The 25,813-nt window shown below is 41.1% G+C and overlaps 1 protein-coding gene across 5 annotated transcripts in view; it reads left to right on the top strand.

Annotated features, from left to right (window-relative positions):
* LVRN (laeverin) overlaps nucleotides 1–25,813 on the top strand; it is a 76,604-nt gene that overhangs the window by 24,560 nt on the left and 26,231 nt on the right. For all 5 annotated transcript variants that reach the window (XM_044925494.2, XM_044925492.2, XM_044925491.2 and 2 more), the window contains exons 4-9: nucleotides 4,303–4,429; nucleotides 13,302–13,456; nucleotides 14,734–14,847; nucleotides 24,054–24,197; nucleotides 25,216–25,281; nucleotides 25,375–25,440. In XM_044925494.2, the coding sequence (XP_044781429.2) occupies nucleotides 4,303–4,429; nucleotides 13,302–13,456; nucleotides 14,734–14,847; nucleotides 24,054–24,197; nucleotides 25,216–25,281; nucleotides 25,375–25,440 (672 nt within the window). The remainder of the gene's footprint in view (nucleotides 1–4,302; nucleotides 4,430–13,301; nucleotides 13,457–14,733; nucleotides 14,848–24,053; nucleotides 24,198–25,215; nucleotides 25,282–25,374; nucleotides 25,441–25,813) is intronic.

The raw sequence follows: 25,813 nt of genomic DNA, 5'->3' as shown, positions 1-25,813 counted from the left end.
TTACGTGTTGTGTACCTTGCCTACTTGCTCCTGATGCCAGCTGAGGCAGCTGCTCTGGCTGAAATGCTGCAGGCAGGTTAAGCACCGTCCCTATGAAGGACCAGGCCTGCTGGGTATGAACACTTCCCCAGAGTTGTGGAAATAGGGGCTCTGTCCTGGAACACCTAGTTTTCACCCAGTTGTACCCTTGTTACATAATAATCCTTTGGGAAAATATCAACGTGATTGTAACAGTACTTTATGGACTGGTTCACTCCCTATGCTAGAGTGTGGGGGTAGGTAGGGCCGGTGCCTTAGGCCCAGTTCTTTCTAAGCAAATGGACCTCATCAGGCTAAGGCTGTCTCCTGGGCCTGTGAACTTCCAGGCTTGTGCCTTTGGCTTGTGCAGATAAGGAAGCTGTGGATGAACCAACTCTTATTACCAGGGGAGAATTGCTCAAAACTCCTCCGAATGATGAATGAATAATCTTGCATTAGATACAAAGGACAGCTCATTATTACCCTCAGCTGTTGGCTCCAGCCTGATTTCCCTTATTGAGTAATCGCTGGTAGATCCTTGATATTCACAGATAGAACTTGGGCCAAGTCAAACATTCATGACGTGTATTGATAAATCCACTCAGACAGGGTGTGGAAGCCTATGCTTTGCACCTGGTATGAAGGAGTGACTCGGGGCTCGCGAGCGATGGAAGATGGCTCTCAGCATCCTCATCTCCGTTGGCTTGTTGCTCTCAATGCTGCTGCACAGGGAATAATTCTTACAAACGGATCGTATCTGTTTCTTCATGAAAGGTCACTGTGAAAAGAAAGCTGCCGTGGAAGCAAAGAGAAAATGGAACATGCCTAAGAAAGTAATGGTCTTAGCCAGAAAATTGAAATTTGGGATGAGTTTATCAGTGGAATGTTGTCTTTGGCTACGATTCAGTTCTGGAAAGCTAAGGAATTCACCATATACTCTACAGGGAACCGGACTGTACTCTTGGAATAGCATCCAGACTCTACAAAAAGGACTCCCTAAATAAGAGAAAAAATTTAGCAAAGTTGAAAATATGGTTCATGCGTGGCATGAGGATAAATATAAGACACGCATAACTAAGGTTGGAAATGAGAAAGGGAATATTTTCTGCTATATCAATAGAGAAGGATGTCATGCTGCTGCTGCTGCTGCTAAGTCGCTTCAGTCGTGTCCGACTCTGTGCGACCCCAGAGACGGCAGCCCACCAGGCTCCCCCGTCCCTGGGATTCTCCAGGCAAGAACCCTGGAGTGGGTTGCCATTTCCTTCTCCAATGCATGAAAGTGAAACGTGAAAGTGAAGTCGCTCAGTTGTGTCCGACTCTTCGCGACCCCATGGACTGCAGCCTACCAGGCTCCTCCGTCCCTGGGATTCTCCAGGCAAGAGTTCTGGAGTGGTCGCCATCGCCTTCTCCTGAAGGATGTCATGGTCGTCAGAGTTGCAGCCTTCCAGCGTGAGCTGGTGAGCCCTGAGGGAACTCAGGAAGGAAGAGAATAGCTGTCATCTAGCCACCATTAGATGCCAGCCACTCCCTAGGCTGAGCCCCAAGGAAGCTCAGGACGTGAAATACATAGGATGTCCGCCACAGATAGCTGAGGTGCATATCAAAGGAATCATTCCAGTGAGCCCAGACTCTTGCATCTTCCCATACATAGAAAGTGCTAAATTCCTTAACTTGGGATGTCTGGGGCTTTCTCTAATTAACAGTACTCTTTTGATGTTCAGACTACCTGCCCTTTGTTGCAGAACTTCTATATGATCTGACTCCTCCCCTCGCCTCCTCAGAGCAGTTCTCTCTGGTTGCTTGAGATGCTGTCTCCCGGGCTTGAAGCCCTAAAAATTTCTGCCATAACTCTCAACTTTTAGGTTGCTATATTTTTTCACTCGATAGGTATGGCAGCCGTGAAGGGACGTGAACCGTCAGCTACCTGGGACCGGCACCCTGTGGTTTTCACGTCTTGAGCTTCCTGGGGGCTGCTCACCATGGGGAGTGGCTACAGTCTGATGGCTGCTAGCGGCCTGGTGCTCTTTACCTTCCTGTGTTCTCTCGGGGCTCCTCGGCTCGTTCGGGAGGGCTGCAGTCATTGACGACTGTAACATCTTCGTTTCCTGATACAGCAGGAAATATTCTGTCTCTCAGAAATAACATTTTGAATTTATCACACATGTGCACGTGTAAAGAGATTTTTCCTTTAGAGGTTGAGGTCTGCTGGGTCTAAGCAGGACCACAAGGACACACTGGTGGGCTAGGTGTGATTTTGAAGGAACTTTTTCTTCAAAATGTTCCACACGTATTTGTGATCCTCACTGCCCTGCCCCTCCCCCACAGCTTGAAATCATCATTTGCCTCCACTGTGGCTTAGAGTGGTCATTTGTGGGAGGAGCCTTGTAAACTGGAAATTTATATACACACTTTATGATTGCCTTCCCTCCCAAAAGGCTAGAGTTAATATGTGTGTATTGTCCTGAACGAGGTGACTGTTGCCTCCACTCAGCAGTGTGGGCTCTGGTCTAGATGTCCTCCTGGCTTTGCCTTGGAGGTGAGAGCTTGAGACAGGGCAGGTGCCGGTAGTGGAGGGGCAGAACTGAGGCCTCGGGCTGGGAGGAGGCTGGAAGAAAGGAGAGGATCCAGGCGGGAGGCTTCTAAAACACGTTCTGAAGACCTCGTGTCATTCAAAAGTCACAAAACGCAAGACAAACTTTCCAGCAGAAATAAAAGCAAAGACAAGTGAACATTTGGACATTGGACAGTGATCTGCAGATATTGTTGTGCTGCTTTTCGTTTTCTTCACGTTGTCTCTTGTGTTTTGTAGACAGCTCTTTCTCAAATTAACTGCATTCACAATCAGGACGAGTATCTTAATTCCCTCCTCGCTAACTTTCATTCTAGAGTTAGGTGCTTCATACGTGTTTTTAAGCACTGACACCAGCAATTCCATTTAAAAGTGCTCAGATGGTATTGTTGAAGGAGTGCCATGATTTCAAAATAAAATGACAATGGATGGTAAAACAACATCAAATTAGTCACCGAAATAACACAAACAAGTTCAAGCACCCAAACAACAATACAGTCACGCTAAACTACCAAAGCATGGCAGAGATTTCTTTCCATCTACTGCTAACATGGAAGTGTCATATACAGAGGATATAATTTGCTTGCTTCAATAACTGTAGAAGTCATGAGACTTTTGATGAACTTTTTAAAATTGAGGAAATTAACCTTATTTCAAATTTTGAAAATAAGATGGGACTATTCATGTTTTGGGAGCTTCCCATGTGGCACAGTGGTAAAGAACCCACCTGCCAGTTCAGGAGATACTGGTTCAGTCCCTGGGTCGGGAAGATCCCCTGGAGTGGGAAATGGCACCCCACTCCAGTACTCTTGCCTGGGAAATCCCATGGACAGAGGAGCCTGGTGGGCTCTAGCTCATGAGGTTGCAAAGAGTTGGACATGACTGAGCACACTTGCGTTCATGTTTTTTATTAACAAATCATTTTAAATTTGCATGATTCACATTTGTTTCATATTTTTATACTGTGTAACCCCTGCTAACTGCCCAACTCTGTTTTGAATCACTGGAAATATGTCCTGAAAAGGGAAGCTAGGATCCAAAGGGCCCTTTTGCTCTAGTATAGAATCCATGTTTTCTGTGGGGGTAGATACCACTCCCCAGGATTTTTTTTTTTATTTATTTTTTATGTATTTTTGGCCATGCTGGGTCTCCGTTGCTATGCAGGCTCTTCTGTAGCTGCTGCTAGGAGGGGCTGCTCTCTCGCTGTGGTGTGCGGGCTTCTCATCACAGTGGCTTCTCATCGCGGTGGCTTCTCTCGTTACGGAGCTCGACCTCCAGTGCGGCTCCCGGGCTCCAGAGCACAGGCTCGGTAGTTGTGGCACACGGGTTTAGTTGCTCAACAGCCTGTGGGATCTCCCTGAATCAGGGATCAAACCTGCATTGGCAGGCTGACCCTTTACTGTTGAGCCACCAGGGAAACCCCCCACCCCCACCCCCCGCAACCAGGATTGTTTTTGAATTATAAAAGTTTTACACATTATTGCAAAAGATTGAAATAACACACTTTGTGGAGAATCACTGTTCCCAACTTAATGAATAGCCTCCAGGGCTTTTCTCATTGCATGGACACATGTAAACATTTTATTATGCAACTTCTTCTGAAAAGATAACCTTTGGCTCCAGAGCATCAGGAAATCAGAGCAAGCAGGCTGCCACTTTCCAAAATCACTGTACATATTGCTTTTCCTAATCACTGCTTAATTGTTTCTGTCTAGATACGCATCTGGGCCCGGAAAGATGCCATCGCAGATGGAAATGCAGATTTTGCTTTGAACATCACAGGTCCCATCTTCTCTTTTCTGGAGGATTTATTTAATATCAGTTACCCTCTTCCAAAAACAGGTGAGATATCTTCCCTTACAATGCGTTTGATTTCCTATTATGGGTGCTCTAGGTTGAGATCAGAAGATACCTAGATGGGCCTCCAAGGACCCGTTGGCACTTTGCTGTTTTTGCTGTTTTGGAGTCAGCCCTGCTGGCTTCCCATCATTGTGTCCTGCACGTTTCTAAACACGCAGAGGCATGTCTGCTCCTTCTCTGCATGGTGCCGTGTGACTAGCTGGTGCTCAGAGGGCTCCTGGCTTCAGATCCCTCCTGGGTGCTCACTGGCGGCTTACCTCCTCCAGACCTTGCCTTCTCCCTGGCTCTCTGTCCTTTCAGCTCACACCGCAAGCATGCAGTGCGATGTTCTGGATCCTTTTAACCGCTTGCGTGAATTACTCCAGTTCCCTTTAGGAAGGTTTTGTTGTTTTTTTCAAAATATGTTCTTTAGCTGTGAGTCATTGGATTAGGACTTGGGGGTCCCATCAGTGAATTTTTATTGTATAAAATTGGAATCATGTGTGAACAGAATACAATCCTTAAAGGAATATGTAAACATTTTGTTTCTCGTAGATCGGTATGGAATGTCCTTAAAATTATGTGAGCCGCTCAGCTCAGAAAGTCGTTCCGTGTTTTTTCTCTCTTGCTTGAGGGTATCATGTCAGTGTGTTTTGTTCCTCTGAAGGGCTATTTAGTTGAAGTCTTGAGGGAAAGTATGCTTGGCCTTTACTGGCAGACAGTGGAAGAAGGTGGGGAGTAAAAATTAGGGCGCTCCAGGCTCCCGAATGCTGCATAGCCAGGGCCTCTGCCGCTCAAGCCTTCTGGCTGAGGAGGGACAGGGAGTGAAGGAACGGGGGCCAGCCATGGCCTGCTCGTGGATCCCAGAGGTTATACCCGTCATTTAGAGAGTTCAAGGCAGGGACTTCCCTGGCAGGCCAGTGGTTAAGGCTCTGAGTTTCTACTGCAGGGGGCACAGGTTCAGTCCCTGGCCAGGGAACTAAGATCCTCGATTCCCACATGCCACGCAGCACGGCCAAAAAAAACTAGAAAAAGAAGGAAAGAAACAAAGTTTGCAGCAACAGGAATCGGAGCATGGAGACCAAGTTTCTGGCACTTCTGTGGCCGAAAGATCTCAAGATGACCCTTGTCTAGGCAAGAAAATTTCTCTTTATCTTTATTTAGATAAGGAGAAGTCCAGAGTTATTCTTGATATCCTCGTCTGTCAAAACATCTCCTCCATCCAGTTAAGTCACCTCCTTATTATCTCCACCTCCACCCACTTCTTCCCCATCCCCCTCATTCTCCCTAGTTCACACCACCAAAGTCTTGTCCACAACTGACCTTGCTTAGTTTGACCACCGTCCCTCTTGTCTCCTCCAGTTCATCTTCTACACTGAGGCCTGAGGGATCTTTCCAAAGCAAAATCTGATCCTGTTACTGCCCTGTTTAAAACTCTTCTGTGGCTTCCCAATGCCCTGGGGATAAAGTCCAAAGTTCACACCCTATCTTTAACAGTGCATCTCTCGCCAACCTCTTGGGGCTTTTGACAGTTTCTCAGAGTAGAAGGGCTGCTCTAGCAGCATCTCTGTCCTCTTCTACACTTTCATCTTCTCCTCCTCTCGGTCAGGCTCTTGCACATTCAGTTTGCACATCTTGCCTTTCCTTTTACCCAACTTGTTGATTCTTATATTTCTCAACACAGTGCCTCCTCCTCCAGGAAGTCTTCCCTGACTCTTTCTCTCCCAAACTTCCACAGCATCCCTGTGGAATCCCTGTGCATCCCTGCATTCAAGTTCTTGAGCTGCTAGATCCTAATCATCTCTGCTTTAGGTCAAGGACAAGTTGAGGGTCAGGGTCTGGACTGTCCTTTTTTAAGTACCTTCTGAGCCTGTGACGCTGCTTCTCTCAGAGTTGTTGTTTAGTTGCTAAGTCATGCCTTCCTCTTTTGCAATGCCATGGACTGTAGCCCGCCAGGCTCCTCTGTCCATGGGATTCTCCAGGCAAGAATGCTGGAGTGGGTTGCCATTTCTTTCTCCAAGGGATCTTTCCAAACCAGGGATCAAACCCACGTTTCCTGCATTGGCAGATAGATTCTTTACCACTGAACCACAAGGGAAGGCCCTCTCTCAAACTAGTAAATGGTAAACTTTTTTTTTTTGGTGGGGGGAAAAATATGTTCAATGAGTTCCATAATTCAATGTAAATTCTGGCTAGATTACCAGCTCCTGGAAGTCAAGGTTATGTTGGCACTTTTTTTTTTCTGTATCTTTCATAGCATCTGATCCAGTGTTGCTCTATGAGCACGTGTAGGCGGTGCTCAGTCAAAACTGCCTTTTGATGGATAGATGATTACAATAGTTTCTCTATTACTGGATCCTTAAGAGAAAGATGAACTAATGTCTCCTAATTACTTTGACTTTTCGTTGAGTCATTTAAAAACAAAACAAAAAAACTATTACAGCCACTGGTGGAGTTGGCTGTTTAGGTTGTTATAAGCTTTAAAAGAAAAAGTGACATCATGATGCTTTTAGGAGTAAGTATAGGTGTTTAAGATTTGCAAACTTATAGCAACTTCCCTTTTAAGTTTTTATTTTTTCTTAACTTGCAACCATAGCAGGCTAATGATATATATTGTACATCTCAGCAAAGTTTGTATTTTTGAAGCAATAAACTCAGTTCAGTTCAGTTCAGTTGCTCAGTCGTGTCCAACTCTTTGCGACCCCATGAATCGCAGCACGCCAGGCCTCCCTGTCCATCACCGACTCCTGGAGTTCACTCAGACTCATGTCCATCGAATCAGTGATGCCATCCAACTATCTCATCCTCTGTCATCCCCTTCTCCTCCTGCCCCCAATCCCTCCCAGCATCAGAGTCTTTTCCAATGAATCTACTCTTCTCATGAGGTGGCCAAAGTACTGGAGTTTCAGCTTTAGCATCATTCCTTCCAAAGAAATCCCAGGGCTGATCTCCTTCAGAATGGACTGGTTGGATCTCCTTGCAGTCCAGGGGACTCTCAAGAGTCTTCTCCAACACCACAGTTCAAAAGCATCAATTCTTCGGCACTCAGCCTTCTTCACAGTCCAACTCTCACATCCATACATGACCACAGGAAAAACCATAGCCTTGACTAGATGGACCTTTGTTGGCAAAGTAATGTCTCTGCTTTTCAATATGCTATCTAGGTTGGTCATAACTTTCCTTCCAAAGAGTAAGTGTCTTTTAATTTCATGGCTGCAGTCACCATCTGCAGTGATTTTGGAGCCCCAAAAAATAAAGTCTGACACTATTCCCACTGTTTCCCCATCTATTTCCCATGAAGTGGTGGGACCAGATGCCATGATCTTCGTTTTCTGAATGTTGAGCTTTAAGCCAACTTTTTCACTCTCCACTTTCACTTTCATCAAGAGGCTTTTTAGTTCCTCTTCACTTTCTGCCATAAGGGTGGTGTCATCTACATATCTGAGGTTATTGACATTTCTCCCGGCAATCTTGATTCTAGCTTGTGTTTCTTCCAGTCCAGCGTTTCTCATGATGTACTCTGCATATAAGTTATATAAGCAGGGTGACAATATACAGCCTTGACATATTCCTTTTCCTATTTGGAACCAGTCTGTTGTTCCATGTCCTGTTCTAACTGTTGCTTCCTGACCTGCATATAGGTTTCTCAAGAGGCAGGTAAGGTGGTCTGGTATTCCCATCTCTTTCAGAATTTTCCACAGTTTATTGTGATCCACACAGTCAAAGGCTTTGGCGTAGTCAATAAAGCAGAAATAGATGTTTTTCTGGAACTCTCTTGCTTTTTCCATGATCCAGCAGATGTTGACAATTTGATCTCTGGTTTCTCTGCCTTTTCTAAAACCAGCTTGAACATCTGGAAGTTCACAGTTCATGTATTGCTGAAGCCTGGCTTGGAGAATTTTGAGCATTACTGTACTAGCGTGTGATATGAGTGCAATTGTGTGGTAGTTTGAGCATTCTTTGGCATTGCCTTTCTTTGGGATTGGAATGAAAACTGACCTTTTCCAGTCCTGTGGCCACTGCTGAATTTTCCAAATTTGCTGACATATTGAATGCAGCTCTTTCACAGCATCATCTTTCAGGATTTGGAATAGCTCAACTGGAATTCCATCACCTCCACTAGCTTTGTTTGTAGTGATGCTTTCTAAGGCCCACTTGACTTCACATTCCAGGATGTCTGGCTCTAGGTCAGTGATCACACCATTGTGATTATCTGGGTCGTGAAGATCTTTTTTGTACAGTTCTTTTGTGTATTCTTGCCATCTCATCTTAATATCTTCTGCTTCTGTTAGGTCCATACCATTTCTGTCCTTTATCGAGCCCCATCTTTGCATGAAATGTTCCTTTGGTATCTCTGATTTTCTTGAAGAGATCTCTAGTCTTTCCCATTCTGTTGTTTTCCTCTATTTCTTTGCATTGATCACTGAGGAAGGCTTTCTTATCTCTTCTTGCTATTCTTTGGAGCTCTGCATTCAGATGCTTATATCTTTCCTTTCTCCTTTGCTTTTCACTTCTCTTCTTTTCACAGCTATTTGTAAGGCCTCCCCAGACAGCCATTTTGCTTTTTTGCATTTCTTTTCTCTGGGGATGGTCTTGATCCCTGTCTCCTGTACAATGCCACAAACCTCCGTCCATAGTTCATCAGGCACTCTATCTATCAGCTCAAGGCCCTTAAATCTATTTCTCACTTCCACTGTATAATCATAAGGGATTGGATTTAGGTCATACCTGAATGGTCTAGTGGTTTTCCCTACTTTCTTCAATTTCAGTCTGAATTTGGCAATAAGGAGCTCATGATCTGAGCCACAGTCAGCTCCTGGTCTTGTTTTTGTTGACTGTATAGAGCTTCTCCATCTTTGGCTGCAAAGAATGTAATCAATCTGATTTCAGTGTTGACCATCTGGTGATGTCCATGTGTAGAGTCTTCTCTTATAAAACTCAAGTACTGTATGAATCGTAAAGTGGTGACATAATTACCATAATTAGTGAGAATCTACTGAGTAAATGAGCATCACCTGCTGCTTTTCTAGCTGCTGTCCGAATGCAGAAGCAGTAGATGGTAGCGGCTGTGTTCAGGTAGCTGAGTTCGGCAGATAGCATCTACATGTTAGAAACAGAAGCCAACAAACTGCGAAGGAGGAGACGGCACTGACTCATCAAGCCAGCAGAAGTCTCAGCAGAAAGAGGACCGTGTGGCAGAAACCAACATAGTAGTAAAGCGATTGTCCTTCAATTACAAATACATACATTTTAAAGAAACAATTAAACAAAAAAGAAAGGACAATAAGTGGTAATGGGAGTAGCCCAAATATATAAAGAACACCTACAGATAAATAAGGAAAATACAATAGGAAAAAAACAAGTAAAAGATATATGAATAGATGTTATACAGAAAAGGAAACACATGTGGCTCACAAACTTATGAAGAAATATTTAACCTCATTAAGCAGTCTGAGAAATGAGTACCCAAGATCACAGTGACAACCTATTCAGTTGTGAAAGAGTAGGCATTCTCACAAAAACAAGTGTTAGAAAGTGACACTGTTGAAAGGAGTATCAGTTGTTACAACTTAAAAACCTGTTTGTTGTCTTACAATGTTAATCATCAGAATACCTTAAAACCCAGAAATTCCATTCCTAGATATATCTTCAAGAGGAATTTGAGCACATACATGCCAGAAGACATGTGCAAGAATGTTTGAAGCTACACTTTTCAGACTAGTGCCAAACCCAAAGCAACCAAAGTGGTCACTGATAGAATGGATATGGGTCATTCACACAATGGAAAACTATCCGGTAGAATGGGAAACCCAGGCTGAGGCAACTAAGTATGTCGAAAGATAATGGAGCATTACCTGTTGAGGCTATGTAACGACCTGAATGTTTCTTACTATACACTGTCAGCTTCAACCAAGTGTAAAGTCAACTAAATTACTGAGCGTAGCATAGCTAAAGCATTCATGAGACAAATGTAGCATGGACTATAGCGATGATATTTCTTTCACTAGCAAAGGAAAATTTCAAAACTTGTATCGTTCTAGTTTTAGAAGTAACAAATGATCACACTGTAAAAAATTTGGAAAGATAGGGAAAGCACAAAAAAGAGAAGCAAAATCTCTTGGAATGCTGCCATGCTGAGATGACCATGGGTAACATTTTGATGTCTAGTTTTTGATGTCTAGTTCTTTGTCTCAATTTCCATCTTTCTCTGTATTTGCTTCTTTGTTTTTAACAAAAATGACATCATGGAATTGATATTGTTCTTTGATTAAAAAAAAATTAACAATATAAAGCAATATGATCCAGGTAACTGTTCTTTTTTATTGTCATTTTAACTCATAGGCTGCCTACATATCAATTTGACAAAATAATTTATTCAGTCTTCAGTGGTTGAAAATTTGGACTGATTTTTCCTTTCCTGAGGGGGAGGGGGCTGCTTTTACAACATGAAAGAAAACATAAGGAAGTGTTTACAAATATCCATGCTATTTGGCTTAGTAGAAGTTGCAAAATTTGAAAGGCTAGGAACATTTTTAAAAGTTACGAAGCATTTTGCTGGACTGCTCCAGAAAAACTACCAGTTCACACTCTCACCAATAGGCTATGTGTCAGTTTTCCTATACCTAATTATAAATTCTAGCCAATACTAATTATTACATTTGAAAATGTATTTCATACATTTGAAAGCTTGTTATATCATTGCTTTAATTTTTGCTTTTGATACTAATGAAGCTGAAAATTTTAAATAAGATTTTTGGGTGTTTGAATTATTTCTTTATTGAATTGTTCACGTTTTTCCTTTTTGATTCATCAAAGTTCTTGAAGTATTGAAAAAATATTTTCTAGTTGTGGTATAGGCTGCAAATATTTACCCCAGTCTGTGTTTTGCCTTTCAAATTTATTTGTGGTGTTTTTTGGTGCAGTAAAATATTTAATTTTAAATAGACTTACTTTTTTAGAACAGTTTATGAAAAAAGTGTGCCCAGAGTGTGAAGAGTCCTCAAATATCTCCTCTCCCTCCCCTTGCCCCCACCCCTAGTTTCTCCTCTTGTTAACATCGTACATTGGTGTGGATTTTTAAAAATTACAATTGATGAATCAGTACTGATACATTTTTATAACTAAAGTCCATAGCTTACATTAGGGTTCACTCTTTGTGGTGGTGTACAGTTCTGTGAATTTCAAAATGCATACAGTAATGAGGCTTCCCCGGTGACTCAGCAGTAAAGAATCCTCTTGCAGTGCGGGAGACACAGGGGACACAGGTTTGTTTGATCCCTGGGTCGGGAAGATCCTCTAGAGAAGGGCGGCAACCCACTCCAGCGTTCTTACCCGAAGACTCCGTGGACAGAGGAGCCTGGAGGGCTACAGTCCAGTGGGTCACAAAGAGTCAGACCCGACTGAAGTGACTGAGCGCATAGTAATGACATATGTCTACCGTTACAGTATCAGACAATAGTTTCACTGTCTTAAAAATCCCCTGTGCTGTACCTGCTCATCCCCCCTCTTCCCCCAATCCCTGACAGCCACTGATCTTTGTACTGTCTATATAATTTTGCCTTTTCTATAATGTTATGTACTAACTGGAATCATACCATGTGTAACTTTTTCTTTTTGGCTTCTTTCACTTAGTGGGATTCCCTGGTGGCTCATCTGGTAAAGAATCTGTCTGTAACTCAGGAGACCTGGATTAGATTCCTGGGTCGGGAAGATCTTATGGAGAAGGGATAGGCTACCCACTCGAGTATTCTTGGGCTTCCCTGGTGGCTCAACTGGTAAAGAATCTGTCTGCAATGCAGGAGACCTGAATTTGACCCCTGGGTTGGGAAGATCGCCTGAAAGAGGGCATGACAACTCACTCCAGTTTTCTTGCCTGGAGAATCCCCATGGACTAGGAGGTTGCAAAGAGTCGGAGACGACTGAGCGACTTTCACTTTTCTTTCACTTAGTAACATTCACTTAAGTTTTATCCATGTCCTTTCATACCTTAATAGCTCATTTCTTTTTATCACTAAATAGTACTCTGTTGTATGGCTGTACTGAACTGAACTGAACTAAAGTCGCTCAGTCGTCTCCGACTTTTTGCGACCCCTATGGACTGTAGCCTACCAGGCTCCTCTGTCCATGGGATTTTCCAGCCAAGAGTACTGGAGTGGGTTGCCATTTCCAGTTTATTTATCCATTCACCTATTAAAAGACATCTTGATTGTGCCCACGTTTTGGCAGTTATGATTAAAGCTGCTATAAACATTCACGTACATGTTGCTGACTTCAGTTGTGAACTCATTTGAGTAAATCCTTAGGAGCTCAATTGCTAGACTGTATAGCCAGCCAATGTTCAGCTTTATAAGAAACTGCCAAATTGTCTTCTGAAGTGGCTGTACCATTTTGCATTCTCACCAGCAACGAATGAGTGTTTTTATTGTTCCACATCTTCTCTAACATCGATGTTTTGTTTTGAACTGGTGTGTCATGGTATCTCGTTTTAATTTGCAATTTCCTAATGACATATGGTGTTGAGCATATCTTCATCTGTTCATTTGCCATTTGTGTGTCTCTTTAGTGAAGTGTCTCTTTAGATCTTTTGCTAATTCTGTAAAGTTGTTCTCTTATTTTTGAGTTTCAAGTGTTCTTTGTGTATTTTGAATATAGGTCCTTAATCAAAACTATTTAATTTTCATACAGTCAAAGCAATTTGTTTTCTGACTCTGTCTTCTCTATGTCTTTAATGTCTTTCTCCTGCCCCTTAAGTTATAGATATTCACTTGCATTTTCTTTCAGTAATTTTATGATTTCATTTTGAGATGTTGCATCTGGAACTCTCAAGTCTTTAGAAAGAGATGATTCATTTTTCCCTCCATTTAAATCCACTTAGATATAATCGCTTTGCCTACTTTTGACAACCGTGCAATGGAAAACTGGGGACTATTGATATTTGACGAGTCATTATTGTTGCTGCAACCAAATGATAAACTAACAGAAAAAAAGATCATGATCTCCTATATTGTCTCCCACGAAATCGGACATCAGGCATGTGGTAAAATGTTCTTTCTTATTTCACACGAGAATATTCTCCAGCTTCTGTACCAAAAGCAGCAAAAACTCCTCAAACTATACCGTACACCAAATTTTAAAAAATAACTTGAAAAGTGGTCCAGTGAGTGAAAACAAGGAAGGATCTATGTAATCAGATCCTGGGTGGATTTGAACTTTTGGGGATAGATCATGGTGATAAGAAATCTCAGAACAGTAGCAGGTCGTATATTCAAAGAGTAATTGTGTGCCACAAAGTTCTCTTCAGGATAAGTAAACCAAGCAGACCTGTGATCATCTGCTTTTCATTCCATCTTAAAATAGAGATATTCAAAAGAGTCACTAGAAGATATCCCATTTCAACAGTAGATTGTCACAAACTTTTTTTTTTTGTGAGAAGTTACAAGTTAAAGGATTATAGTCAATATACTAGTATCACTGAGGTGACAGTCACCTAAACTGTGAAATTATCTTCTTGTTATATGGACCCCTAAGAAGTTTTGCAGAGGAGTGATTTGCTGTGATTAAATTATACCCTCTTACACAGTCAACACATACTTTCACAAGTCTTGATCATCACCCAAAGTGTCATTTTTTATTATAGCCTAAGTGACACATTGTTTTGGAAAATAGGGTGCTAACTATTAGTACATCACAGCTATTATAAGAATTTGGTTAAAAACCAGGGTGTGGATGTGTTGATTTTGGAAATTATTGTGTTTATCTTTCCTGATTCTATTTATCATCATTTGACACTTTCCTTCTGTTAAGCTCAAATAGAAAATAATTATAACTGGACCACTTTGCAGAAACGAATACTTGAGTGATTCTTATATGGTGCAGATCAAATCATGTCCTTAAAACATAATCAACTGCTTACAGCAAAATTCTGATGTAGTCTGTTTAGAGTATGAGATGCTGCCATTCAGTAGGTGTTAAGTGAACATTCAGGCCTTCTACTTTGACTTAACTTTGGAGTAAAGTGGACAATTTAAGAATAAAGTAAATAAAGCTTACTTTATTTCTGAGCATCACAGTTTCAAAGCAAAAATTGCTTCCAGTCGTTGGATGTGAAATTTTACAGAAAAAAATGAATGACTTCATGTTATTAATAAAACAACAACATGATTTTGGAGTCCTGTTTTTAAGTTTTATCACTGATAGCAAATTACATTTAATTTTGTCTTTGACCTTACATTTATTTAACATGTAATTACAATAAATATTACTTAAATTGAAGTTAAGATTGTTCTTTTTATTCCCAACTCCAAAAGTGGTTTGGAAACTTGGTTACCATGAATTGGTGGAATAATATCTGGCTCAATGAAGGTTTTGCATCTTATTTTGAATTTGGGATAATTAACCACTTCAATCCTAAACTCCCAATGGTAAGTATGTCTGTTAAATTAATTTATAATTTTTCTTCTAATTATAATAGTAGTTAATTTTCATTGTTGAAAGTGTGTAAAATACAGAAAAATATAGAGATAATAAATTATCTGTAATATCAGAGATGATCAATGTTGTCTTTTTGATTTGTTTTCTTTTGTCAGGCTTTTATTATTGTAAATATTCCTAGAAGAGAAAATTACACAGAAATGTGTAATGCCCTATCTACTTCATACTATATCAGGAGCTTTTCCACAGGTCATTAGATCATCCTTGAAAATAAGACTTTTAAGGGTTGCCTAGTATTTTATCATATAACTTTATAAGATGTGTATATATGAATGTGTGTGTATATATATATATATATATATAAAAAATATTTTTCCTACTGTTAGATTTTAGGTTATTTTCATTAATTTCTACCTAGACTGAATTTTAAAGCACTTGCAGTCAGTAATCTACAACTTTAATAATAAGTAATATGCTATGTTATATTACCCATAATGTAGCTGATATTGCATATGATACTCATAGCTGACATTGTATCTGTTATAGCTGATAATCTTTTGCTATGTTGAGTAAATAGTAACATGGAAAATTAATTTATGTGTATGCAAATCTGAATTGAAAGTTATATTCCAATATTTTATTTAGAGTAGTTAGGTAATGCTTTCAGAATGGCATGATAAAGCTAAATTGATTTAAGTGTTTAAATGTTTAGATTTAATATGATCTTTTGACACAGACCTCATTTCTTCACACCAAGTCAGAGTTTCTTTCTTCCTCTCTGTTCCTGCCTCCTGCCATCTCTCTGATGCTCAGAGCTGCTCTTTCTGCTGCTTTTTGCAGGTCTTTTTTTCCTCTCCCCTCCCAAGTGTTTCCAAGGCTCTACTTCTAGCCTCTTTCCTCCTCTCCATACCCTTGCTCATTAGAGTGTATTGATGTTTGACATGCTGATTTCCACTGGTCAGATCCTTACAGGCTAAATTTATTCACTTTGAAGGAGAATCTAAGATTGTTCTATTATTATGAAAGTGAAGGTGAAAGTCACTCATTTGTGTCCAACTCTTTGTGACCCCATAGACTATATAGCCTGCCAGGCTCCTCTGTCCATGGAATTCTCCACTCAAGAATACTGGAGTGGGTTGCCATTTCCTTCTCCAGGGGATCTTCCCAACCCAGGGATCGAACCCTGGTCTCCCTCGTTGCAGACAGATTCTTTACTGTCTGAGCCATCAGGGAAGACCATTAATATATTGGTTGTAAATTTTTCCCTCTTTTATGAAAGGAAGAAGATAGTAAGTAGATGATATTTATATTTTGTTTATTAAAGAGTTGGCAGAATAAAAAATTGACAGACCTCTCTTTGCCACACAGAAACTTTAAAAAAAAAAAACTTTTTTTTTACCTATTTGTGAAATGGTAGCTTCTGAGGAGCACTGATGTAGCAGTCTTTTACTGCCCCAGTTCCATGCCACTTTGCAAGTTCAGTTCAGTCACTCAGTCGTGTCCAACTCTTTGCTACCCCATGAACCACAGCACGGCAGGCCTCCCTGTCCATCACCAACTCCCAGAGTCCACTAAAACCCATGTCCATTGAGTCGGTGATGCCATCCAACCATCTCATCTTCTGTCTTCCGTTTCTCCTCCTGCCCTCAATCTTTCCCAGCATCAGGGTCTTTCCAAATGAGTCAGCTCTTTGCATCAGGTGGCTAAAGTGTTGGAGTTTCAGCTTCAACATCAGTCCTTCCAATGAACACCCAGGACTGATCGGCTTTAGGATGGACTGGTTGGATCTCCTTGCAGTCCAAGGGACTCTCAAGAGTCTTCTCCAACACCACCGTCAAAAGCATCAATTCTTCAGCACTCAGCCTTCTATATAGTCCAATTCTCACATTCATACATGACCACTGGAAAAACCATAGCCTTGACTAGACGGACCTTTGTTGACGAAGTGATGTCTCTGCTTTTTAATGTGCTCTCTAGGTTGGTCATAACTTTCCTTCCAAGGAGTAAGTGTCTTTTAATTTCATGGCTGCAGTCACCATCTGCAGTGATTTTGGAGCCCCCAAAAATAAAGTCCGACAGTGTTTCCCCATCTATTTGCCATGGAATGATGGGACCGGATGCCATGATCTTAGTTTTCTGAATGTTGAGCTTTAAGCCAACTTTTTCACTCTCCTCTTTCACTTTCATCAAGAGGCTCTTTAGTTCTTCTTCACTTTCTGCCATAAGGGTGGTGTCATCTGCATATCTGAGGTTATTGATATTTCTCCCAGCAATCTTGATTCCAGCTTGTGCTTCCTCCAGCCCAGAGTTTCTCATGATGTACCCTGCATATAAGTTAAATAAGCAGGGTGAATATACAGCCTTGACGTACTCCTTTTCCTATTTGGACCCAGTCTGTTGTTCCATGTCCAGTTCTAACTGTTGTTTCCTGACCTGCATATAGGTTTCTCAAGAGGCAGGTCAGGTGGTCTGGTATTCCTTCTCTTTAAGAATTTTCCTCCTGCCCTTTGTGGACATCCTATAAAATGCCCACCATCACACAGTTCAGCCACTCTACAGTACCTCTGTTCTTCCTCCCCTGGGCTAGACATCATTAACTAGATCTGCAGAATGAAATACTGAAAGGTTAATTGACTTGGCCAAGGTCATTTGCCTGGTTGAGGCGAAACTGTGATTACATTCCAGTGATCTGGGTCTAGGCTGAAGATGAGGATAATGATGATAATAAATATTAATAAATAATCAAAAATATTATTTAATACCATTCACTGAGCACTTGGGACTTAACTGCCTGGTAGTGTGAGTCTTACACATATATCATCTTAATCAATCTTCAAAATAATCCTGTGAGTATAGTTATTAATTTTTCTATCTTCTATTGAGGAAACTGAGGGTATAAGTATTAGGTAAGTCGTTCAAGATCTCACAGTTGTTAAAGGTCAGAGATGAGATTCAGTCCGAGGTTTCTCTAGCTGCAAAGCCCGTGTCTTTAACCTTAGGGAGAAAACTCCTGGTAGTGTCCTCATTCTCAAGGGGCTTATAGTGTGTGTGAGCATGTTCATTATGACTCTTTTCATTTATGTAAACTATATATATATATAGTAAGTCTTAGTCCTTCCATATATGCTACACTACAAAATTGTTTATATCTCTCTTTTATAAAGTAGCATCTACACATGGTTAGTGTTGTCTGTAACTATTTTTGAAAGCATTTGGTTGTACCCCAAATTACCTCTGTGCTGAGAGTCAATATGGAAAGACATTCCAGTCCTTAAAACAATTAGATTCAGCTGTATGTCCTTTATAGACTATACTATAAATATCAATCAGTTACCTTTTAATGCAACAAAAATGGCTAAGATATTATCATTTCTGGGAAACATTGATGAAAACATGTTACCAATGTTTTTGAAGCTAAGATGGTAAGATTATCCTCTCATACCATTTAGTTTTATTTCTTTTTATCATTGGTTCTTAATCACTATTTTCTGAGTGTACATTTCTCAATCACTTGTAGAGCTAAGTGAACCATAACCCTTGCCAGAAGAGTATCAGATATTGGAGCTTGAAAAAATTGCCATGAGCTTTGTTTTTGAAAAGCTTAAGGCTTTGTTTCAATGGTCTTTAAGAAATCAGAACTTTAGCTTCCTTTGAATCAGTTGTTAGATTGAAATTGAGTAAAGAGCATCACAGAAACATATGCAGAAACAGATTTCCATTTTTTCTAATTCTGGTCTAAGTTCAGCTGAAAGTTATTAACATACAAGATGAATGGGTCATGATCAAGCATTCAGAACATTCCAATTGGTTTCTTGACCCCTGAAGCTCCAGCTCTAACATTGCTCAATTCAGTTCAGTCACTCAGTTGTGTCCGACTCTTTGCGACCCCATGAATCGCAGCATGCCAGGCCTCCCTGTCCATCACCAACTTCCAGAGTTCACCCAGACCCACGTCCATCGAGTCAGTGATGCCATCCAGCCATCTCATCCTCTGTCATCCCCTTCTCCTCCTGCCCCCAATCCCTCCCAGCATCACAGTCTTTTCCAATGAGTCAACTCTTCACATGAGGTGGCCAAAGTACTGCTGTTTCAGCTTTAGCATCATTCCCTCCAAAGAAATCCCAGGGCTGATCTCCTTCAGAATGGACTGGTTGGATCTCCTTGCAGTCCAAGGGACTCTCAAGAGTCTTCTCCAACACCACAGTTCAAAAGCATCAATTCTTCAGCGCTCAGCCTTCTTCACAGTCCAACTCTCACATCCATACATGACCACAGGAAAAACCATAGCCTTGACTAGATGGACCTTTGTTGGCAAAGTAATGTCTGTGCTTTTGAATATGCTATCTAGGTTGGTCATAACTTTCCTTCCAAGGAGTAAGCATCTTTTAATTTCATGGCTGCAGTCACCATCTGCAGTGATTTTGGAGCCCCAAAAAATGAAGTCTGACACTGTTTCCACTGTTTCCCCATCTATTTCCCATGAAGTGATGGGACCGGATGCCATGATCTTCGTTTTCTGAATGCTGAGCTTTAAGCCAACTTTTTCACTCTCCACTTTCACTTTCATCAAGAGGCTCTTTAGTTCTTCTTTGCTTTCTGCCATAAGGGTGGTGTCATCTGCATATCTGAGGTTATTGATATTTCTCCCGGCAATCTTGATTCCAGCTTGTGTATCTTCCAGTCCAGCATTTCTCATGGTGTACTCTGCATATAAGTTAAATAAGTAGGGTGACAATATACAGCCTTGACGTACTCCTTTTCCTATTTGGAACCAGTCTGTTGTTCCACGTCCACATTGCTACTCACTGACTTTTCTGCATCCCTCTTCTGACTAGTCTAAGAAAGCAGCAGATCCGATAGAGGGAAAGGGCATGTAGGGGCCTTGCAACCAGTCAGGTCTCGCTTCGTTTTTATGATCACTGTCAGCTGAGGCAAGTAGCTGAACACTTGTGAGCTTTCATTCCTCATCTGTAAGAAAAAGTTTCACGCGGTCATTCAATAGATTGAGTATTTAGTGGGCACTATTGTGACAGCCATCGTTTACTAAGCATTCGTTATGTGCTTAGAGTGTATTATGTACAATATCTGGTTCACCCTTCTGAAGACCTAATGATGATGATGATGATATAATTACAGTAGTGGTTAACCCTTATTGAGCATATTCTATTTGCCAGTCTCAGTGCTAAAAATTCTATATAAATTAATTTAGACCTGATAATAATCCAGTGAGGACAGTGTTCACCCCATTTTCAGAGGTGAAACTGAATTTCCAGAGTGATGAAATTAGTTGCCTTTTATGAGTCACACAATCCCTGGGAGGCTGCAGTAGGCTTCAGACCCAAGTAGCTCAACTCCAGACCCTATGCTTTCAACTTCAGTGATGTTCCATACAAATTTCATAATAAATACTGTTACATTTCTTAGGATAATCATAGATTTGATAGAAATAGGTTTGTTCTCTGGGATCTCACAGCTTGCATGAAGAAAGAAATGGAGAGTGAACAGACTCACTTTATCCAATCATTATCTGCAGTAGCTAGATAATGTTTTTTAAAAAGCTGATATTGCTTTTTACATAGAGTTTCCCTTCCACAAGACCAGAACAGACTGGGACGAGCATCACCTTATGGAAGGCCCAGAGTAGAAAAACCCGAGGAATGTTGAGTAAGAGGTGTTTGCCTCGTTCATCACAGTTATCTTGTGTGATTGGGAAGAAACGAAGAAGATTATATAAACCTTATGCCAGGCAGGCGCAAGAGAGACAGACAATCCATTCTGAAAGAAAAATATGGAAAAGGTTATGTGTACAAAAGTATTCATTAAAAAAAAAAAAAAACTGGAAACAACTTAAATGCCTACCCAGTAGGCAAATGATTAAGTCAGTTATAGTCCATCAACCTGAAGGGGTATTATGCAGCTGTGCATTAGTTTATTTTAGTGTTTTGCTTTTGCAAAAGTTATATCTTCCCTGTGAGAATCATGATTAAGTTTGGGGTTATTTCTTTCCAATTTATATTTGTTTCATTTATAATACAGCAGCCATTATTAGGAATAGTTATGAAGATAAGATAGCAAAATTTCTAAATGAATGTGATAATAAGTAAATGAACAAGACAAAAAGTTTTTACAACTGTAAGAATGAATAAATAGGGGAAAAGATTAGAAAGAGCTGGATTAACAGCATTCTACTGGCAGTTATTGCAGGGTGTGTACTTATGGGTGTTTTTTATTTTTACTATTTTCTTCATTCTGTTTATATGAACACAGGGATCGACAATGCACACTCTCAAGAGCTCTTAGGTGTTAAATTAATAAAACCTATACTTAACGAGTAAGGTGGGACTTTATGCAGATGTCTCCTCTAAATCTTTGCTACTCAAAGTGTGGTTCTTGAGCTATATACCAACATCAGCATCACCTGGTCATTTAGTAGAAATACAGACCCCAGACTTCCCTGGTGGTCCAGTGGTTAAGTCTCCATGCTTCCACTGGAGGGGGCATGAGTTTCCATCCCTGGTCGGGGGAACTTAAGATCCTGCATGTCTCAAGGTGTTGCCAAAAAAAAAAAAAAAAAAAGCCCAACCCCAGCACAGACCAACTGAATTAGAATACAATTTGACAAGATCCCCAGGGGATCCTTATGGACAGTAAAGTTTGACATGCATTTCTCTAAATGACAGGCTTTCTCCTTTTGAGAAAAGCTCAGTTTGATGATAACGTAGCCAAAGTATTCATAAATCTAAACATAATATGCTAACTAGAGAGGGTTGGTTGAAACATTGGCAGATGGCAGTGGGGCAGAGTTTGAAAGCTCATCTGACACTGATGAGGGGTAAGGGAGTCAACTTGGGACCACAGAGAGAGTGCCCTGGGAGCTGGGACTTCCCGTGGTTTCCAGGTGCTCGCCAGGGTATGCCTCGGCTTCCCCTGCAGCGTCTCCACGGCCCTTTCTTTGGCTCTGTCTTTGCATGCACCTCTTAACTCTTCTTTGGTTTTCCTTCCCACTTTCCTTCAGAAAGAAATGGCCCTGGTCATGTGTCTAAGAGAGATCAAATCTTTTGGAGAGTTCTAGACCTTATTAAAATATAAATAACTGCCAGTTTCTCTGGTGGCTCAGAAGGTAAAGAATCTGCCTACAGTGCAGGAAACTGGGGTTTGATCCCTGGATAGCAAAGATCCCCTGGAGAAGGGAATGGCTACTCACTCCAGTGTTCTTGCCTGGAGAATTCCATGGACAGAGGAACCTGGCAGGCTGAAGTTCCATGGGGTTGCAAAGAGTCAGACATGACACAGCGACTAACACTTTTACAGTAAAAAAAATTCCTAATGCATGAGCTATAAATTACAGTATCCAGTTTGTAGATTTATTTTGATTTATTTCTAATAACTAATATTACTACATCATCATCACTGTGAATTTGTAAATTTGGCATTGCTTTTGGTTTATAAATGTCCATGTAAGAGACTGATACATTTTAAGGGATTTCTAAAGAATGCTCAAACTACCGCACAATTGCACTCATCTCACATGCTAGTAAAGTAATGTTCAAAATTCTCCAAGCCAGGCTTCAGCAATACGTGAACCATGAACTTCCTGATGTTCAAGCTGGTTTTAGAAAAGGCAGAGGAACCAGAGATCGAATTGCCAACATCCGCTGGATCATGGAAAAAGCAAGAGAGTTCTAGAAAAACATCTATTTCTGCTTTATTGACTGTGCCAAAGCTTTTGACTTTGTGGATCACAATAAACTGTGGAAAATTCTGAATACCAGATGGGAATACCAGACCACCTGACGTGCAACAGTTCAAACTGGACATGGAACAACAGACTGGTTCCAAATAGGAAAAGGAGTACGTCAAGGCTGTATATTATCACCCTGCTTATTTAACTTCTGTGCAGAGTACATCATGAGAAATGCTGGACTGGAAGAAGCACAAGCTGGAATCAAGATTGCCGGGAGAAATATCAATCACCTCAGATATGCAGATGACACCACCCTTATGGCAGAAAGTGAAGAGGAACTCAAAAGCCTCTTGATGGAAGTGAAAGTGGAGAGTGAAAAAGTTGGCTTAAAGCTCAACATTCAGAAAACGAAGATCATGGCATCCGGTCCCATCACTTCATGGGAAATAGATGGGGAAACAGTGGAAACAGTGTCAGACTTCATTTTTTTGGGCTCTAAAATCACTGCAGATGGTGACTGCAACCATGAAATTAAAAGACGCTTACTCCTTGGAAGGAAAGTTATGACCAACCTAGATAGCATATTCAAAAGCACAGACATTACTTTGCCAACAAAGGTCCGTCTAGTGAAGGCTATGGTTTTTCCTGTGGTCATGTATGGATGTGAGAGTTGGACTGTGAAGAAGGCTGAGCGCTGAATAATTGATGCTTTTGAACTGTGGTGTTGGAGAAGACTCTTGAGAGTCCCTTGGACTGCAAGGAGATCCAACCAGTCAATTCTGAAGGAGATCAGCCCTGGGATTTCTTTGGAGGGAATGATGCTAAAGCTGAAACAGCAGTACTTTGGCCACCTCATGTGAAGAATTGACTCATTGGAAAAGACTCTGATGCTGGGAGGGATTGGGGGCAGGAGGTGAAGGGGACGACAGAGGATGAGATGGCTGGATGGCATCACTGACTCGATGGACGTGAGTCTGTGTGAACTCCAGGAGTTGGTGATGGACAGGGAGGCCTGGCGTGCTGCGATTCATGGGGTCGCAAAGAGTTGGACATGACTGAGCAACTGAACTGAACTGAATAAAGTTACCAATAAAACTCTAGAGGATTAGAACCACCTAGAGATGCTGTTCCCTGGAGGACCTGTCTGGGTGGTCAGCGACCTCCTTACATAAGGAATGTGTTGGGTTGGCCAAGAAGTTTGTTCCATCTTATGGAAAAATCAAACTTCTTGGCCAACCCAATAGATGGCTGTCTTGGAAACCACATTAACTTTCGTAATTGATTTTTTTAATTGAAATAAAAAAGGGAACCAAGTGGGAAGGAAAGTTTCACAAGAGTTTTGTTATTCAAGGACTCCTGACTGACTTGGCACATTGTAGCCCAAAGAGCACTTCTCAATTATTGATTTTTTTCCCCTCTTCAATGATAGTTTCTGAAAATATTTTAGGAACATTGAACTTCCTGTTTCTGTGATGCCTCAGAAGTTAGTGTGTCTCAATGTTTTCCTTTTAGAATGAGATCTTCTTTTCTAACATTTTACATGGTGTGCTCAGAGAAGATCATGCCCTGGTGTCTAGAGCCGTCTCCATGAAGGTGGAAAGTTTCACAGAAACCAATGAAATAGATGAGCTCTTTGACTTAATTACTTACAACAAGGTAAAACAGTTTCACATTTATATTTGTGCTGCACTCTTGCAGAAAGCTACATAAAATGGATTCTTTGGGTTCTAGACTAATGTGCTACTACACAATTTTGGTACAAAGACCTTAATATTATTCGGTAGATGGATTTCAGAAAATGTGGTTAAATCAGTTCTTATCTAGTAAATGTTAATCTAAATAGGTGCTCAATGCCATCTACCTTTTTTAATATAGACAGACAGCTGGATACTTTTAAGGTGAACTCTTCTGCCTGGTGGAAATTTGTTCTTGTGTTACTGAAAGAAAAGTACACACCATAAAAGCTGTGAGTTAAGTTTTATTCAGGAATCTGACAGAGGACTATAGCCCAGGAGACAGCCTCTCAGAGTATTCTGAGAAACTGTTCCAAAGAGATAAGGGAGGAGCCAGGATATAGCTGAAGGCTTTGTTTTGTTTTGTTCCTGGGAAAAACACCCAGTCAGGTATAAAAAGACTACTGCTAGTCACAAGGAACAGAATCTCAAATGAATACTTTTCCTGCTTGTCTGTGTATGGAAGGATGCAAGAATCTGGGGCCACTGAAAATTTTCTTTAGATATGTATCTGAACTATCTTGGGATTAGCATATTCAAAACAAAGAATGCTTCCTAGTTTTCTCCATCCTGAATCCCCCCTGCCCTCCCCCTACACCCACCCCGGGACATTGTCCGTAGGCAACCACAGCGGCTAATTGCTGATCCTTGTGGAACTGGAAGGACCGGCAACATTTATTCATTTATACTTGTCGCGTGAGTATCTCAATTTAAAAAGTTTTCTGTACCCTGAATTCTTATACGTAGGACATTTTCTCATCTTTTATCTATTAATTAGTGACAGTTTATTTTATTAGCACATTTTGGGTTAACCCAGACATTCAACTGAGGTATACCATGCAACGAGGAGCACAGCCCAAAATCTTGCGTACCAAAATGGAATGTGTCAGTATTTAGATACTGAATTCTGTTCAAATGATGGACAACTTCTTATGTCTTAGGGAGCGTCTCTGGCCCGGATGCTTTCTAGTTTCTTGAATGAGAAAATATTTATCAGCGCACTTAAGGTGAGTTTACAAAATTGTTGTTACCTAAAGAGAGTAAACATGAATTGCTTTGGCAGGTTATTCATCTTAACCTTACCTTTTCTATTTTAACAGTCATATTTGGAGACGTTTTCTTACTCAAATGCTGAGCAAGATGATCTATGGAGACATTTCCAAATGGTAATTCTCTCACTCTCTGCGATGTGCTTGCTGTGTTGTGCTGTAAGATCGTGAGGCCATGTGTGTGTGCTGATGCCACAGGAAAACCCCCTTCCCTTGTCTGCGACACTCCTTTAAGTCAGAGGTTACTTCTGTAGTCTTCACCACTGTATTCCCAGGCTTCCCTGGTGGCTCAGACGGCAAAGAATCTGCTTGCAGTGCAGGAGACCTGGGTTCAGTTTCTGGGTTGGGAAGGTCCCCTGGAGAAGAGAATGGCAATCCACTCTAGTATTCTTACCTGGGATGGAGGAGCCTGGTGGGCTACAGTCCACGGCATTTTGAATACAACTGAGCGACTGCTAACACACACACAGTTTCCAGTGCCCAGAATAGA

Source organism: Bubalus bubalis, chromosome 11 (assembly GCF_019923935.1).
Source record: "Bubalus bubalis isolate 160015118507 breed Murrah chromosome 11, NDDB_SH_1, whole genome shotgun sequence".
Lineage (NCBI taxonomy): Eukaryota > Metazoa > Chordata > Mammalia > Artiodactyla > Bovidae > Bubalus > Bubalus bubalis.
The sequence above is the reverse complement of the archived record's forward strand: the minus strand, read 5'-3'. Positions and strand labels throughout refer to the sequence as shown.